General features: G+C 46.4%; 1 protein-coding gene across 1 annotated transcript in view; it reads right to left on the bottom strand.

The window, feature by feature from the left end:
• PBX3 (PBX homeobox 3) overlaps nt 1-18,474 on the bottom strand; it is a 127,330-nt gene that overhangs the window by 14,538 nt on the left and 94,318 nt on the right. The window contains exons 3-5 of the mRNA XM_015820918.1: nt 5,231-5,472; nt 2,365-2,555; nt 1,649-1,784 (exon numbers count right to left, since the gene is read on the bottom strand). Coding sequence (XP_015676404.1) covers nt 1,649-1,784; nt 2,365-2,555; nt 5,231-5,472 — 569 coding nt within the window. The remainder of the gene's footprint in view (nt 1-1,648; nt 1,785-2,364; nt 2,556-5,230; nt 5,473-18,474) is intronic.

An 18,474-nucleotide genomic window follows, 5' to 3' on the forward strand; every position in this document is an offset into this window, starting at 1 on the left:
CGACTTTTATTCTGGCCATCGGTTCTCCAGGGATCTGCCCGCCCACGCTGTAAATAAGATCCCGATCTTTGGTGGAGCATTAAGATAATCCTTTGGGGGGGGGGTTCCCTTCTGCTGCCGCCTTTCAGATTTCCACGACCGTATGAGGCATGTGGGCAAGTGGGCTGACAACCCAACCTTTTTTTCCCTCTCTCTCTCTCTCCTGCTCTTTCTCTCTCTAGCCACAAAGGAACAATGCTGGACAGAGTTCAAGTAGGCCACCGAGAATTCCTTCCTTCCTCGCACATAATTAGGTGATTCACATGAGTAGGCCTCCTTTACAAAGGCCAATCGTATCCTACGTGAGGCCGGCTTTTAAATTCTAATTAGCCGCGCTCGGTGCAAGCTCCCTTGTCAACCAGGAGGGCCGAGAGAAACCTTCCGCAGCACAGAAGATGGGAATCTAGCCGTCCTGGAGTTGCTTAGCTCGTCCAAGGTAGGCAACTCCCCACCGCACGTTCGACAGAGGACGGGGATCTTTCGGCTCCGTGCACGGACAAGCCAAACATCAAGGGTCAACCTCGGAGCAAGCTTATGGAGTGTCTGCATAAGGATACAGGACAAGCAAGCGGAGGTCTTTAGGAGACGGCGGGCCAGGAGAAGCAACCATTGGAAATTGCAACAACACTGGAAGGGAGGGGGGGAGGAAGAAGAGGAAAGGGAAGAAGAGGACCAGGCAGAGAACAATCACTGTTCTGGGGCCTACAAGCAAAGGGTACAACAGCCCTTGGGCTTGGATATTGTGTTAGACAATTGAGGGACAGAGAGAGACAAACCAGAGAGAGAGAGACAACGCCTGGCTGAGGAATTCTGAGAGTTGAAGTCCACAAGTCATCAAAGGGCCCAGTTTGGAGACCCCTGGTCTAACCCATTGATTGACGGGCAAAGAAGTTGGCCTGGTAGGCGAGCCAAGCCAAGGCTGAATCCTTGTTCCTGGGTTGGTCTTGGGACAACGTCTGAAAGAGTTTGTCTAAGTCAACCAGCCAGACCTTCTTGGTGGTGGCCCCACAGCTCTGGGCCTCAATGGATGGAACAGGAGGCAGAAGTCAATCTATCAGAGATGACCAGGCTGAGCCTGAGGGCGAGGTCAGACACATCATCCATCTGGAGTCTCTACGCCCCTCCCCCAAAAGACCTAAGTCCAGCCCCCCCTTCCCTTGAAATCTGTTGACTCTTACCTGCTAATTCACCTTGACCGTTCTTGTACTTAGGTAGCCTGAAATAAGCTTGCATTGCTTTTGAACCCTATCCTGGTTCTTGAGTTCTTGCCCCTGACATAACCCTGGCTTTTCTCCAACACTTGAGAAGGCACTTGGCTACCAGCAGCTGCTTCAACTGCTGGGTTTACTTGCTGTGACTCGTCAAGAGTGGTTTACTACCTGAGTAGCATTTTACCCAGAAAGGACTGCTAAGGAAGCTTCTGAAGGCCATTCAGAAGTCAGAGACTGTCTGCAGTTCATCCCATTTGCCAAGAGAAGGTGCAGACCGACATAGGAAGGGCAATTTTAATTTCAGGAATGGCGACGCAGTGTAGTTCTCACAATGGGAACCTACCTATCACCAAACTTCTTCTCAAGCCCTTCCCCCCACCGAAGGAGTTGGGTTTTACCTGCGATACCGTGATGCTGCACTTCTTTGCCAGCTCTTCTTTGGCTTCTTCGCTGGGGTAGGGGTTGCTGAGGTGTGAGTAAAAATACTCGTTCAAGATTTCTGTGGCTTGTTTACTGAAGTTGCGCCTTTTTCGCCTAAGAGCAGAGCAGCGGAGGGAAAAGGGAGAGGGAGAGGGGAGGGAGAGGAGGAAAGGGAAAGAGAGAGGGGGAAAGGGAGAAGGAGAAGGAGGGAGGGAAGAAAGAAAAGGAGAGAGAGAGAGAAATCCCACAGGTGAGACTCAATGACATCGTCTCCTGGACCAGGGATCTCCAAACGTGGCAACCTTAGGACTTGCAGACTTCAGCTCTCCAAATTCCTCAGCCAGCCAATTTTAAGTAAAATCCGTTAAGCATTTACATTTAGAGGATTTAAAAAAAAACCACAGAAGTTTGGAGTGGCTACTAAAACCGAGGCTCTTTCCTGCTGGCTGGGGGATTCTAGGAGTTGAAGTCCAGAGGTCTTAAAGTTGCCAAGCTTGGAGATTCCCCATCTAGAGCAGGAGAAAAATTGACCTCGGAAGGTTGAAGTAAGGCCTCGGGAAAGAAGGGTTTTGAGTTCTGCCGTTGCGATAGGACCATGAGCTTCTCAAAACTTTGCTTTGCTTGTGAACAATTAGGAGAAACAACTCCTCTTGATCTACCCCAGCCCGCCAGTAGATCTACCCGATCTACCCACCTGGCATCAAGGAACCGGGATCTCAAGATCATGACCGCTTCACAAGTGCTTTGCTTGAGCTGCATCTGGATGGAGCTGAATTTCCGGTGGATGATGCCCACCATCCTCTCGATCTCTTTGGGGGAAATGGGCCGTGTCCGACTCTGCTCTCGGAGGAGGTTCATCACGTGGGTGGTGAATTCATTGCACGCCTGCAGAGGGGGGGGTGGAAGGAGGAGAGAATGAGGAGGGAGGGGTACTTTGGGCACACAACACACCCCATGCTCACTCCAGGTTCAAGAAACACAACGGATGCGTTCCAGTGATCTGCAATGCACCCAAAGTCAGCCACGTTATGGCTTCCTACACCGTTCTGGTTCACAGATCCTGCTAAAATAACCGCCGTCTCTAAACCATAACAGCCCCAGCGTGGTCTAACACGTTGTGTGGACTCAGTCAGGGAGAAGCCCTTCCTCTAATCGAGTTCATTTTTACTCTCTTGCTAGAATTACATCCTGTTTTTCCTCCAGGCCAAAAACTTAGTTGCTACCTGAACCGAAAGTGATGTTTCCCCCCACCCCCACCCCAGCTCACATCTGGCAAAGCTTTCTCCCGTGTCTTTATTCAGATGAAAGCAGTTGGCATAAAGAATTGCAGCAAACACATTGCTTTTGGTTCAGAACCAGTGAAACGGTAGTGGGCCGTGACCCACAAGTCGGGGACCCCCGGCCTATACCATTTCAGACAAACGGGTGTCCAGTCTCTTCTTAAAAACCTCCAGTGTTGGAGAATCCGCAACTTCTGGAGGCAAGGAGTTCCACTGATCAATTGTTCTCACTGCCAGGAAATTCCTCCTTAGTTCCAGGTTGCTTCTCTCCTGGATCGGTTTCCGTCCCTTGCTTCTTGTCCTGCCTTTGGGTGCTCTGGGGAATAGGCTGACCCCCTTTTCCTTGTGGCAGGATTAGGGTTAGGGTAAATGTCATCTCCACCCCTGCTGCAGGATTGCGCCCCAAGAACGATTCGCAAGGACGCATCGAGAACAAGCAGAAACGTACAGCATTGACATAAAGTCGGAGACGGCCGTGTGATGCTTTAAGGCAGCTGGATATTGCAGGATCCCTATTTTCCCGCTGCGGTTTTAGCATGACAAATTGCCCGTTGGGTCCAGCCTCTGTTTTATTTTTATTTTTTCCCCCTTCTGGCCTGCAAAAAATAATAAAAAACCCCCCTCCCCTCTGCCTTGTCCAGCAAGGCTCCTGGTTTGGGGGGCTCCCCTTCCTTGCTCCACACCCCCAATAACCCTCCTTTCGGAAAGAGGGGAATCTGGGCGTTCTGCGTGCTCGGCAGGTCCCCAGTTATCCTGGGAGTTTCGAGATGCTTACAAATACTTTTGCCTCGAGCGCCAAAAAAAAAAAAAAGTGTATTTCAATGTAATTATAGAAGATAGCTTTCAATATGTCATCTCTATTATAGCGGCTGTAAATTATGAAGAGAAGGATTTTTCTCCTGGCGCTGGGAAAGTGAAGGCAAGACATACTTTCCTGAAAGAGCTGTTGTGTCCCTTCCCCACCCCCCATCTTCCCCCCTTCCCTGCTGCTTTAAAGTGCCCCCTCCCCTTAACCGGCAACAAATGTCAAAATCAAACTCCAGGCAGGGGGCAGGAGGTGGGGAGGGGGCTGAAGCCACAAGAAAGGCAGCGTCAGGCCTTTGCTTGTGGGCTCAAAGGAAGCCGCGGCAAGCAGGAGAAAAGCAGCAAGACATCAGGGCCAGCCAGCTCCCTTCTTGGGGGGTAGATTTACAGCTGACCCAGATATCTGAAAAGGTCAGATAATGTTCCCTGTCTCCCACTATGTAGGTCATGCACGAGGCGGGACTCGTAGGGCTCAGGAAAGTGGTGTTACAGTCGCTCCCACAATCGGTCAGACTGGATTTGGCATTTTTGTCCACCTCTCTTCCCAAGGACCTGGGACGGGCAGATGTTGTCGTTTGACGGGTGTTTAAGGTCTAGCTGCAGGGTGTAAGCTGTTCCGAGTAATAAAGCTGCCTTTTGCAATTGACTGATGGGGATTTTGTCAATGCCACCAGTGTCCGAGTGTTATTATTATTATTAGGGTTCATCACAGACCCAGCCAGATATTTTGGCTGGATCTGGCATTTTTGTCCTTCCCGAGGACCTGGGATAGACAGCTGATGGTGTTCAAAGCATCGTCCCAGGATGTAAGCTGTTCCGTATCAAGCTGCCATTTGCAATTGACTAATGGGGTTTTTGTCAATGCCAATGGTGATATTATGGTTCGTCACCCCACTTAGCTGGATGTTTAGGCTGGATTTGGCATTGAGTCTATCCCAAGGGCCTATTATTATTATCATGTACATGTTTTCCACATTTTTGGGGGGGGCATTATTGGCTACATCTCTGCCCAAGACCCCAAGGTTCTGCCTCTCTTAAATCCATCCTTCCAGCTGAGGGTCAATATCAACCTTAACGCATCTCAATTACAGACTGATTTTCACATGCCGTTTTTTGGAACTTAGAATGGCATGAATTTATATTGGTCTCCTATTGGCTGCCTTCGGAAAGCTCCGCAAATGTGGTGGAATGGAGTCTGGATTCCCAGGAGGGAGGTGCTGAATTCCTGAGGACCAAGAGATAGCAAAGTTTAGATAGCATGGTCGGGCGAAAGAGGGCCAAGATGGCTCTCTCTAGATGGCTCTCTCTAGAAGTTCTCAGAGTATATATTTAATGATGCGAGTAGCTTGCTATAGCCTGGCAAGATTCTGTCTATAGGCTAGGAACTGCTAGAGGAACCTCAATGTGTCTTTCTCGGTTTTTGGAGCCTGACCTCAAAGCAGAGAGGAACCAGGTGGAAAAGAATCAAGCTCTAACCTGCTCATATTTCTCCAGCTCGGTGTGGTAGATCTGTCTGATCTGCGTCAATTTGGCTCGGTAATCTGAGTGTTCAATAGAATTATCTGAAGTTCCACCCGAAGCAGCCGCCGCCGCTGCCGCCGCCGCTGATCCGCCACCTTTCTCAGGACCCGAGACGCCTTCTGCGAGAAGCATATTGTCCAACCTCATGAGCTGCGGATCTGGGGGGTCTTCCTCTTGCGCCCCTCGGATGCTGAGACCTTGGGAGAAGGAAAGAAAAAAGGAGATCTCCATTGGCTCCACGTGAAATGTCCACACCTACGTTGCAAAACCACGAAGCAATCTATAAGGCTTTATTTACAAGAAGCAGTTTTGGATAATGAAGGAAAAAGTAAAATTAGGAAACCCTGATTTAGAATCTGCCAGTATTGTGAAAAAGGCAGGAATTCCTCGGCCCTCTCCGTTTGTGCTATTTCGGAGAGGAATGCAAGACCTGAATATCCAAGGAAACGAGTCCATTTTGGGTGCTAAGTAAGAAATATCTCCTCTTTTTGGGGGGGGGCTGTTCCATGACAGGTAACTCCTGATCTGGTCTCCGTTACTGCCTTGCCTGCACAAATCAGAGTCTCAGGGCTCCAAACATCTGGGCGGGTGGCAGCAGCATCTGTTTATTAGCAGGCAACCCCCCCTCCCGGGTTCCTCTCTCTCTCCCCCCTCCCGCCAAGAAACGACAAGCTGCCCAGGAGAAGATCCCCGAGTTATGCCTTGTCAGCAAGTCCCATCTGAGCGCCCCCAGATCAAGGCTGACAATTTGTACGTTTAATCGGGTTGGGGTGGGCGGGCTGCCAAGATGTTTCTCCACACCGCAAAACACAAGGTTGAGATTATAATTACAGATGTAAGGAGGAGAAAAATGGCAAGACCTCTTCAGATGGCTGGGAGATGCACGGCAACCCTCCCAAAAAAAAAGAGAGAGAGAGAACCCGGTCTAATTAACTTCTTCTGGTAGGGTTTCGAAAGCAAGTCGTCCTGGGCAAATCCCTGGGTGGAGAGGACACACACACACACAAACACACACACACACACACACACACACAAACGAGCTTATGTGTTGATGTCTCCTTTTCTGGCCCATGGGTGTCCATATCAAACCAAATACAAGTTCCCTACTGGGAACAGCCAACTTCTCAACATCCACAAAGCACGAGCCTTTGGCTCCAAAATGGCAAGTGAGACCAGCTTCCCTTCCTCCAGCTTCCGATTCAGCTTGGGGGATGAAGATGAAGAAGATGAAGGAGATGAAGATGTGTCCTTCCTGCACGGTGCTTCAAACTCTGTTTGATCCATTTATCCAGGTCAAACAGAATCCCGGGAAAATGCATTTTGAATCATTCGTGGAGACTGTGGGGTCCTTGGTGCGCTCTGAGCTCGGTGGTTTCCTTGCAGACGTTTCATTACCCAATTAGGTAACTTCATCAGTGTTAGAAAAGGAAGGGGTTTGCAGAGAAGAGGAGGAGGAGGAGGAGGGAGAATGGGGAGGAGGAGGCAGGAGGAGGGAGAGGGAGACTGTGAGCTTGGTGGTTTTCTTGCAGACATTTCACTACCCAATTAGGTAGCATCATCAGTGTTAGAAGGAAGTGAGATTTGCTTCCAGCACTGATGATGTTACCTAGTGGGATAATGTAAGTATGTAAGAAAACAAGCCGGCTCAGAAAGCACCAAGGACCCCACAGTTCTCTTCCTCCTCCTCCTCCTCCTCCTCATCCTCCCTGCAAACTCTGCTCCCTAACTAGCACTGATGATGTTACCTAGTTGGGTCATGAAACGTCTGCAAGAAAACCACCAAGCTCAGACAGCATCAAGGACAAATACAAATATTCCCTTCCATTGAGACTCCACCTTTCATGAACTCACTCTAAAGAAGGGTTGAAAATCTCCTTCAGCTTCCAAAATTCCACCTTTCCCCCCAAGACAAGCATTAAACACCCTTCCCTCGCTGCTGTGCGATTCCCACTTCCTTGATCTTGCCCAGATCAAGAGGTTGGTCTTGAATCTTGGATTAAAGGGCATCTTTCACTCCCTCCTGGGCAACGGACGTGAACCCTGTTTCCATTTCTTCCTTACTTAAACACACACTGGTATATTATTTGGGACACAAACACGCTACTGAAGACGCAACGATGGAGAGGATGTTTGTACAGGTCAGTTTTCCCTGTCTAGGCATGACCACCATCCTTTATCAATTAAGCACCAACCGCTATGAACATTCCCCACATATAAGCTCACCGCACTGCTTATTGTTTGTCTATTTTTATTCCCCAGTATATCAACCTACAGGTTTATTACTGTTTAGCTCGGTGACCTTTGAGCGCTCCATGGTATTAGAGATATAGCATGGACTTCACCGGGCGCAACCATCCATCACTTCTAGCCTAACAGGAGAGTACTAATAACATTGGAAACGCAAGGACTCCATCTAGATTGTTATGCATCAGCCTAGAAAAAAAAATAATAAACTGAGATTTGAAAAAAAAAAAAAAAGGCTGCTTAGACTGGTGCCCCCTTTGAGGGATCTTTGGGGCTGTTGCTTTCAACCCCAACCATTCCTTGTCCATGGGATCCTTGGTGCTCTCTGAGCTTGGGGATTTCCTTGCAGACGTTTCATTGCCCAAAGAGGTAATCTCATCAGCGCTACGGGTTGTGGCTTGTTCCCTCTTTATATATACGGTAGCTCTGAGCTTGCTTGTTTTCTTGCAGATGTTTCACTACCAAACCAGTGCTAGTCAGTGCTAGTGAGTGTGACCTTCTCCCAGTTTATATTCAGTAGCTCGCCCTGTTATCCAGACCCTACATTTAGATAAGCAGGGATTAACACCAGACAAACAAACTAGGTAACACCACCAGTACCAAAAGGGAGCTGGGATTTGCTCCCTGCGTATGTACAGAGGCTTGCTCTGTTACTGTTGGCGGAGGTGTGGGTACTTCCTTGATTAGAATGTTGTTTTCTCCTTGACTGTTTGTCTAGTGTTAATCCCTGCTTATCTGAATATTGGGTGCCAGGGACTGGTTGCATTGTCACTGAATATAAAGAGGGAGCAAGAGAGTCACACTCACTAGCACAAATGTTGTAATAGAGTTGAGTAATGAAACATCTGCAAAAAAACCCACCAAACTCAGAGAGCATCAAGGACCCCACAGTCTTCCTCCTCCTCCTCCTCCTCCTCCTCTCCACAAACCCCACTCCCTTCTAGCACTGATGATGTTATTTAGTTGTTGAGTAATGGTCTGTAAAGAATCAAGCTCAGTGATCACCTGGACCCCACAGTCCTCCTTCTCCTCCTCCTTTACCTCTGATAATGTTACCTAGTTTGGTAATGAAATGTCTGCAAGAAAATAACCCAGTTCAGAGAGCACCAGGGACCCCACAGGTCAACCCTGAGCTATCCTCTTCTGTCCACATTCCTTTTCCGCTGGAGACATGTTTTAACGGCCTCTCCTTGGGCGCAGCCCAGCAGGTCAGCCACAAGCTTGTTTTCTCCCATTTTCTGGTCTACGTCGCGCCACACTCTTCATTTCCGTTTCGGCAAGATCCCGACAAATCACCTAAGCAGAGGCTCCAGCCTTGTTTCGCCAGGAACCCGCCTTTGTTACAAAACCCCCGTTTTAGCATATCTTTCCGCGGATCCTAATTAACTGTCTTTCAACCCGCTCTGCACCTGCCTCCGTAGATAACACGGGGCTCCTGGCCCAGCTCCGGCATTCAGAGGCCAATAAATAAATTGCAGGTCAACATTGTTACAAAGCCTCCCCCTCCGAATTAAAGCCCCCCCCAATATGAAAAGCACCCTCAAATCCCACTCGAAACGGTATGATTACAGGGGCCGTCGGAGTTTTAATAATCTGACGGCAATTCAGGCATTTTCAAAGCTCATTAAGGCTTCATTAATATATGGGCGAGCTTTTGAATTATAAATAAGCAGATTAGAAACCCGCGGTGTCGGGATTGCACGGTAGGTACGCTGGCGAACGGAATAAGATTGCAACCGCAATGAAAAGGCTGCCTCGGAGAACTCTTGGTGAGCTAAAGGACAAAGCTTTTTTATTTTATTTTCGGCCTTATTAATTAATTCAGTTCCGTGTTCACCTTGAAAGGAGGGTGTGCTGGGTTATTTTTTTTTAAAAACAAAACAAAACAAGGCTTTAAGTCCAATGTTTTCAAAACATGCCCATCACAAAGGAGCACTGGGCCATAACATACAAGGATTTAGGGGGTCCAACAGTAAAGCAAGGGTGGGGTGGGGGTGGGGAGGCAGCGAACGTTAAACCAACCAACTTCCAAGAGAATGCTACTATGAAAGAAAGATCCAAAACCTTTGTCTCATCCCTGAGAATTAGGAAGGGGGAAAAAAAATAATCAAATGCAGGAGAGAAGCAACCTAGAACTAAGGAGAAGCTTCCTGACAGTGAGAACAATCAACCAGTGGAACAGAAGATGCCTCCAGAAGTTGTGGAGGTTTTGAAGAAGAGATTGGACGACCATTTGTCTGAAACGGTCTAGGATCTCCTGCCTGAGCAAGGGGTTGGACTAGAAGACCTCCAAGGCCCCTTCCAACTCTGTTATTCTCTTCTTCTGCCTCACGTTCCACGACTGTATTGACGGATTCACCCGTGGAATATAGGATGCATGGTCCAAGCAGTCCCCTTGGTGCTATTTCCTTTTTTTTAAAATCCATTTTCTTTCTAACTTTTCACAATGGGTCTTCGGGGCAATGCTAGCTTATGGGCCCCACTGCTGAATGCAAAGCATTACAACCGCACAACATTATCGGATTCTTCTGGTGGAGTAGTGTTAAGGGAAAAATGCGTGCTGCTTCGGCGTTGTGAAGCGGATAGTCAGGCTATTTGGATTATGTGAAAGTAACTAGAGAACAGGGAAAGGCTTCAGGAGAGATGGATATATGGGTAATCCTCAAGTTAGTTCATTTCGTCCTCAGCAGTTCATTTAGGGACCGTTCAAAGTTAGGCTGGCACTGAAAAAAAGTGACTTATGAATGTTTTTCATACGTACCTCCCCACGGTCACGTGATCAGAATTCGGACGCTTGGCCACTGACTCGTCTTTCTGACGGCTGCAGCGTCCCCAGGTCACGTGATCCCCTTTAGCGACCTTCTGACGAGCAAAGCCAATGGGGAAGCCAGATTCACTTAACAACTGCAGTGATTCACTTAACAACCGTGGCGAGAAACATCATCAAATGGGGCAAAATTGATTTGAGAGGAGGACACCTCCAATTGCCCAAATCTACTAGTCAGCCGGTAAGCCATCGGTTAGTACTACAGGAGGAAATTTGAAAAGGGAAGCAGTAAAAGAGGAAAAGAAAAGATCTCCTCCTCCATATCTTCCTTCTCCTTCTCCTTGACCTCCTTCTCTTTCTTCTTCTTCTCCTCCTTGACCTCCTTCTCCTTCTCCCTATCTTCTCCTTCTCCTTATGCTTCTCCTCCACCTCCTCCTCTTCCTTCTCCTCCTTCTCCATATCTTCCTTCTCCTTTTCTTTCTCCTTCTTCTACTCATTGTCTATCTTCTCCTTCTCCTCCTCCATATCTTCTTCTTCTTCTTCTTCTTCTTCTTCTTCTTCTTCTTCTTCTTCTTCTTCTTCTTCTTCTTCTTCTTCTTCTCCTTCTCCTTCTCCTCCTCCTCCTCCTCCTTCTCTTCTTCCTCCTCTTCCTCCACCTCTACACAACTCAACCATCTGTTTCTCAACTTGTACAAGCCTTAGAGTTCAGTTCTACCCCAAGCCATACCATGGCCTACCTTAAGTGACAAAAGCCCCGTGGCAGAAAAGTTGCAAAAACCAGCACTCCCGGTCCCAAATCGGAATTGCCACGCCCTTCCTCATCCCTGTTTCTCACCGCAGGGGGACCGAGGAGGATGAGGAGGAGGGGCCAGTGAAAGAAATTGCTTAAAAGACGGGCTTCGGAGGCCTTGTTGCTGTCCGTCCTTCCTGTCTCGATGTCACTTCCACGCCTGCTTAAAGGTGACGGGCTAACGTCGGGCACGTTTGTCATGTCAGGTATATTAAATATAACGCGGCGATGCTTTGCACATTTCCTCACCAAGGCGGGGTTGTCACTTTCGCTTCACTCATTCTCTATTGAGGAAAAATGCAGCACTCGGAATTTACAAGGCTTTTCAGTTAAATGGACATAAATCACAGGTTTCATTCAAAGCGAATAATCACTGGCCATAAAGAGCTACTTGTCTGTTACCATATATTACAGCAGAGTTCCTGTGAGCAATAATGCAGCCATTCACGGCAAAAGGAAAACAGAGCGAGACATTAAGAGATGACATGTAATCCGGTTAGGCGCCTGACGTGGGAAGGGAACCTGACATTTTTATCATATATGTCCATTTCCATTTGGACAATCAGCAGAATAAAAATGATTACTTGGCCTTCCGCGCGGATCTACCTTCCCTTCCTAAAACAGCCCGGCGAGATTTGTTTACACGCCGGGCAAGCGGCTTACCAGGAATTCATAAATCTCCAGGTTGGGAAGTGTTTCACCTGATGGCCTGGACTCCCCCCCAAAAAAAGAAAAGAAAAAAGAGGATTTCAAAAAGTTCCTATTAATACTTCTGAGATGGGGTTTCTCCTCTTTTCTGTCCACCACGGAAGGAGTGATTGTCAACTTTGAGGCGAGGCGAGCAGCAACCAATCTAATAAATAAATCAACTTTATTCCCCGCTCAATGTCTACGGAGAGTCTCCGTCATCCAGGTCAGGGTTGTCTCAAAGGTGCTTTTTCAAAAGGCCACTGGGCTTTGTTTGTCCCTGAAGACGTTTCGCTTCTCCTCCAAGAAGCTTCTTCAGTTCCAAACGGAAGAACTGGAGAAGCTTCTTGGAGGAGAAGTGAAATACCTTCAGGGGGAAAACTACCTGCAGTTGCCTTTTGAAAAAGCACCTTTGGGATTATTCCCCTCGCTTCTACAGTTCAAGGCCAACTAGTCTTGTATTCCATTAACCCGTGACCATTTATGATTGGCGAAGAACAGATTTATAACCACTGTGTAGTCATTACACCAGGGCTGATGCACCGGGTGACTTTCTGACTGCGTCCCAAACTCAGTACATCCCAAAAACAAAACAAAAAAAAAAGAATTTAAAGACTCTGCAGTTTATCTTTCATATAGTTTAATTCAGACAGAAGAGAATATTTGTAGCTCAAATTTAAACTGTGGGGTCCTTGGTGCTATCTAAGTTTGGTGGTTTTCTTGCAGACGTTTCATTGCCCAACTAGGCGACCTCATCAGTGCTAGAAGGGAGTGGGGTTTAGTCTCTTTTTTGTATTTGCCACTTGTATAAAGGGAGCAAGGCCCACTCCCTTCTAGCACTGATGATGTAATCTAGTTGGGTAATGAAACGTCTGCAAGAAAGCCACCCAGCTCAGAGAGCACCAAAAAACCTACAGTATAATTCAGGCAACCCACAATATATATATATATCACGGCTTCCTTCCAGAGAAGCACTTCTCGCCATATTACATTTCCAGCACATCTAAGAAAGTTTCTAGTCCACAAGGATATTTATGTTGCCAACTCAACCCCCCACCCCAACACCCACGAAGTTCTAAATAGCTGCATTCAACTGGAAAAGTCCTTTTGGGGCTACAAGACAGCTGATATCTTTTTTTTTTAAGTACCTAATAAAACTTTCAGAAGATCCAGGGGAACGCATCCAACATCTAATCCAATAAACCAGGGAAATAAACAGCATTTATTAACTCAGCTCTGAACCATAATCGAAAACAGCCGAGAAAATCTTGCCAAAAAAAAACTCCGGCGACAGAAGGAAAGAAGCGGAGGGTCCTTTGAGATTTGAGAGTCCTGGCTCCATATTCTTAGCCTGAAAGTTTACAACCTCAAAATATAAAAAGAAAATGTTTGCCTCCCCCCACCCCCCCCAAAAAAACAAAAAAACAAATCTTTCCTGTGGTTACAGGTTTGACCGGATTTACAGCCTGGCACTCTCCTTTTCATGGGAACATGAAGTAACTTTTTATATAGATACTGAGAAAATATATACTAACTGGCTTTTTATATATATAAAAATTGAGTTCTTTCCTTAGGTTTTTATGTTGGTTACATTTATGACCGGCGATAAATTGCTGCCAGGTTTTGCCTGGTTTTTATGACTTCGTTCCCCTTTCACTTTCTCCGAACAGATTTCTGAGTTCTAGCAGCTTTCACGTCTATTGTTCTCGCTTGGATATTCCCACTTAGTCGGCCCAGGTTGGAGTAAGTAAATAAGAAGAGAAAAGCCATACTTTCTGATCAGGTCTTTGTTTTCAGTTTCTCCACCCAGAGATCCTGGAGCTGTGGGTTCGATAAAACTTAAAAGGGTTATTAAATAGCCTGCTTTTCTGTTAGGTTCTGAGAACAAGAAGAGAAAATGAGAGAAGCGCCAACCAAGAGGGTTAGCCGTAGTACTCACACCATCACAAAGCAAAGACAGAATATAGAATAATAAGGTTGGAAGGGACCTTGGGGGTCTTCTAGTCCAACCCCTTTGCCCAGGGCAGGAGTCCTTATTCTATCCCAGACAAAGGGCCGTCCAGTCTTTTCTTGAAAACCTCCACTGGTGGAGCATCCTCAACTCCAGGAGACAAGCCGTTCCACTGGTTAATTGTTCTCACTGTCAGGAAGTTTCTCCTTAGTTCCAGGTTGCTTCTCTCCTTGATCAGTTTCCATCTGTTGCTTCTTGTTCTGCCTTCAGGCGCTTTGGAGAAGAGCTTGACTCCCTCTTCTTTGGGGCAGCCCCTGAGATACCGGAAGACTGCTATCATATCACCCTTAGTCCTTTTTTTTTTTTTACTAGACTAGACATCCCCAATTCTTGCAACCATTTTTCATATGTTTATCTCCAACCCCTTAATCGTATCTCCCTAAAAGGGCCCTCCCTGGTTCTTTCGGACACACAAGATATTGTTACTGTGACCTTACAACAAAGGTAGTGTTAATATCCATAATTTGTGCAAACTTGTCTGCACTACCTGGAAGGGCTGATGAAAGACACAAGGGAGGAAGGAAAATCAACCTTTCACATCTAATCTATTTTCTACCCTGGGTGTTTTTAAGTGGATTGTGAATTTCAACCCACCCGGAGCTGGGGGATCAACAAGGGTTACCAAATCAAATTCAAATAAACGGAAGTGTTTGCCTTCAACTCATCTTCTCCTTCCCATTGTGAACATCGTTTCATTTCCCGCGCTCTATAAAATTTTAAGATCCGCACGTCCCGTGGATTAAAATTCGCTTTCCAGGATAACTGATGTCTGGTCTCTTCTTCTAAGGAGCTGCCACCGGTCTCCGTTTTAAATCCCAAGAGGAATATTTGTGCTTCCCTATTTGAAGGCATCTGAGCAGCGCTATAAAGCGAGGGTCCTTCCCAATTCATCTACATTCTACAGCACCGCACAAAGTTTTATGTGCATGATTATAAAAGGATACAATCTCCCTTTGTCATTTAAACTCTTCCGTGACGCACAATTTTAATGCCAAAGCTCTTGTAAATTTCACGTTCGTGTAAACAAGCTAGTAATTTTCAAAAGCCAGACTCCCCTAATAAAGCAAGATGATTTGGAAGGCCCAGCAGAATCAAGAATCTAAAAGTAATGGATATACTCATCAATCTAAATCTGATCTGTGTCAGCTTTATAATTTTCTCGCCTTTCTTTTGGCAGTCAAAAAAAATAACAATCCAAGGCAAGTAATCTATTTTCTGAGCTTCTTATAATATCTTTCATCGTTTTTTGTTGTTTTGTTTTCTGTTTTCCAGGTTTTGAAAGAACTTGGCAATCCGCTTGAACAATCTGGGCTATTAGACTTTGTAGGACAGCAGACAAAATTGGGTGGTGGAGTGAAGAGCATCATAAGCTTAGAATCATAACGCTACCACAAACGGTCCAATCCAACCCCTCCTCTTAAATTCCATTAATTCTGGTGCCAATTTAGTACTGAACTTGAGTTGACTAGATTCTTGTGTGTCGGCTTGACCAATAAATCTTGAACCACAACTTAACATATGGTCCTGATCCTTTGCGCCTGACCTTAATCTAGTCGACTCCAGTATAGTACTAAATTGGCATCAGAAAACGATCAATGAGATTCAAGAAGGGTTGGGTTTGGGCCATTTGTGGCAACGTAATGACTCTAAGCTAGTGACATGCTTAACTCTGCTCTCCCAGGCTCTGCCCGCTTTTCTCCTATGGTTTCAAGTCATTGTCCTCATCCAAAAGATTGAAAATCTATATTTCTTGTCATCATCAGGTTTTCTTAAGCTTGACCAGGGCAGGAAACAAAGCAGGGTTGGGCTGATTTACAGTTAGGTAGGAGACCTTAGGAAATATCAGGGAAGCAGATTAACCTGAACAAATATCTCAAAAGTGTGTGTGTGTGTGTGTGTGTGTGTACGTGTGCAGAACTTGAGTTATCTTTCCAAAAGATAACCCTTCGTGTATGAGATCTCATGACAAGGTAGGATCAGAAATAATTACTTAATAAATTGTACTACCAGGCTAACTCTATTAAATGTTTGGTTGAAGTGAACCAGAGTGCCTATAAGCAGACAGATAATTTTATTTTAGGATCACTTATTGACTAAAAGTTTCCTGTGATGAACTGAGACTGTTAAGGCAGCCTTGTAAAATAGGCGGAGGGCTAAGTCTAAAGGCTAAGTCACAATCTGTCCAACAAACTCTGAATTTGAGTTCAGTCTCAGAAGAAGCATTCCCAAAAAAGGAAACTCAGAACGGCTCTTCCAAAGTTTTAAGAGGGAGCGTTCACTGGCAGACTACGCCAAAAATAAAGGGAAATGTGCCTTTTTTCCCTGAATTTGAGTTCTATCCCAAAAGAAGCATTCTCTCTCTCTCTCCCTCCTCTTTCTCTCTCTCTCCTCTCTCTTTCTATTCCTCTCTCTTTTCCCTCCCTCTCCTCTCTCTCTCTCTCACACACACATACACAAACACAAATACAAACTCAGAATGCCTCTTCCAAAGCACTGAGAGAGAACTTTCATGCCAAAAATAAATAGGAATATCCCCCTTTTTCCTCAATGTCACTTTTTTCTCCCTCATTTAGGTAGACCTCATCTGACTTTAACTCGTGATATATCACCGTAAGATTTCTTGAATTCTACAAGAATATTAGAAGCGCAGAATGCCAGAAAGGAGCCCTCGTGTAATATCGTAGCACTTTCTTTTTCCACTTTGTCTGCAGATATTGTACATTTCCAAAAAGATAACATCCATCTTTAGTAGACAGGAAAAGCAAGAGGGAGTAAGAGATGAATGAAGCCGAATTCTCACACCCTCCAGGATTCAACTCCCGGCCAAGAGGTTCATTGTCCCAGGGAATTGCGAGAAGTGCAATCTCAGCACATCTGGACGTCACCAGATGGTGGAAGCCTGCTTGAACACTAATCAAACAGCCATCAAAAGGTGAGGAGAGTTGAAGTTGCCTGGAAAAGATCTGCCCTCTTCCCTTTTAGACACAGGACACACAATTAAGCCTTCCAAATATTCAAAATCTCATACCAAGAGTCTGAGCATCGCAGACTGAAGTCCCTGGCCAAACGAAAGCAGTATGGTGTAAGTCAAAGGTTTTGTTTTGCCCTTTTTAAAGGAAGGTAGTAGATGTGGTGGAATCTGGCCTTGAGGTGTGGGAGAAGGGAGTAAAGAGAAGCATCAGTCTTGAATCGTTGCTATGCAGGAAGCACAGAAAAGTTCCTGCCTAATTCTTCACAGCTTTTATCCCATCATTATGCAGAGCGTGTGCTTCATCCTGGCAAGAGTCTGTCTATTAGGCAACCAGCAATAAAGAAACTACTCTGGGCATTTACATGTGTTGTACTTGGTTTCCCATGCCTGACAGCAGACGATTCAGCCAAGATCATAAGCATGTAGGCAAAAAGGGGGACACGCTGGAAGAAGATATCTCTAGAGCGGTACAAAAAGTGCTGGATATAGAATATAATAATGATAGGAAGGAAAAGCAGAGGGGCAGTTGTAGTCCAGATGTTATGGTGCATGTTGGTGGAGAAGACATCACCTAAGAAAAGTGAACTGGAACCCACATATCCAGATTCCGACTCTGAGAGGAGGAGAAAGACAGGAAGGAAGGGAGGGAGGGAGGGAGAATATGGAAAACATCCAGGCAGGTAAGAAGGGAGAGAGGGGGGAAAGAAAGAAAGAAAGAAAGAAAGAGAGAGAGAGAGAGAAAGAGAGAGAGAGAGAGAGAGAGAGAGAGAGAGAGAGAGAGAGAGAGAGAGAGAGGAGAGAGAGGGAGAGAGAGAGAGAGAGAGGGAGAGAGAGAGAGAGAGGAGAGAGGGGGGGAGAGAGAGAGAGAGAAAGGGAGAGAGAGAGAGAGAGATTTCATATCCACAAGGAAAGAAAAGTTCAGTTTGGGATTCTTTCTTCCCTCTTATCTAAAAAGCCCAAAGACACCATTTTCATGGAACCGGTGAGAGAGGGCAATAAGGAGGAGTTTTTCTAACCTGTCAGTAAAAAAAAATAAAAAAGCCCCCTCCCCACAGCCCCCTCTTCTCTCAATTCCCTTCTCTCCCCCCTCTTTGTTTTCCCCCCAGTGGCTACTTCAGGTGGAATAGCGAGAAATGTCAGCTTTGATCCGAGCTGGCTGGCCCAGGAGGAAGAAAAAGCAAAAAAAATAAAAAATAAAAAATCTAGTGGATGGCTCAGCTCCAAGACCTTTGAAGGAAAGGAGAGGCCAGACCACCGCAGCCAAACCGAACCTTGGCAATAACCGTCTCCGCAGAAAATTATGAAGCAGCTCCATAAATCCAGCCTCTTCCCTCTTCACGGCCGGCTCATTACAGGCCCGCCTGGATTCTCTGGGCAGCCGTAATTCTGCCGGCAGATATACCGGAATCACCTTGTCAATACCCAGCGGTGCCCGCCTCTTCAACTACCGCTGCCTCTAATATGCTGCTCCTGGATGGGATTTGGCTGACCTTTAATCTGAGGCAACTTTACTCTCATCACCAAAGTGTAAGTTGGAGAGCCATAAAAGCGCAACCTCCGGGAGGCAAGGGGGAGTGCTAAAGCTCTCCTAACTGGGGGAAGCTAACCTTTGGTAATGGCTTTCTCTGTAAATGGGAGAAAGCGGGCAGAGGGGGAAAGAGGGAGGGAGGGAAGAAGAGGATCAGGCAGGAAATAAACACTACTCCGTGTCTGCAAGCAAAGGGGTACG

The sequence above is a fragment of the Protobothrops mucrosquamatus genome, unplaced genomic scaffold (genome assembly GCF_001527695.2).
Source record: "Protobothrops mucrosquamatus isolate PMUCROS unplaced genomic scaffold, P.Mucros_1.0 scaffold1214, whole genome shotgun sequence".
NCBI classification, from domain to species: domain Eukaryota; kingdom Metazoa; phylum Chordata; class Lepidosauria; order Squamata; family Viperidae; genus Protobothrops; species Protobothrops mucrosquamatus.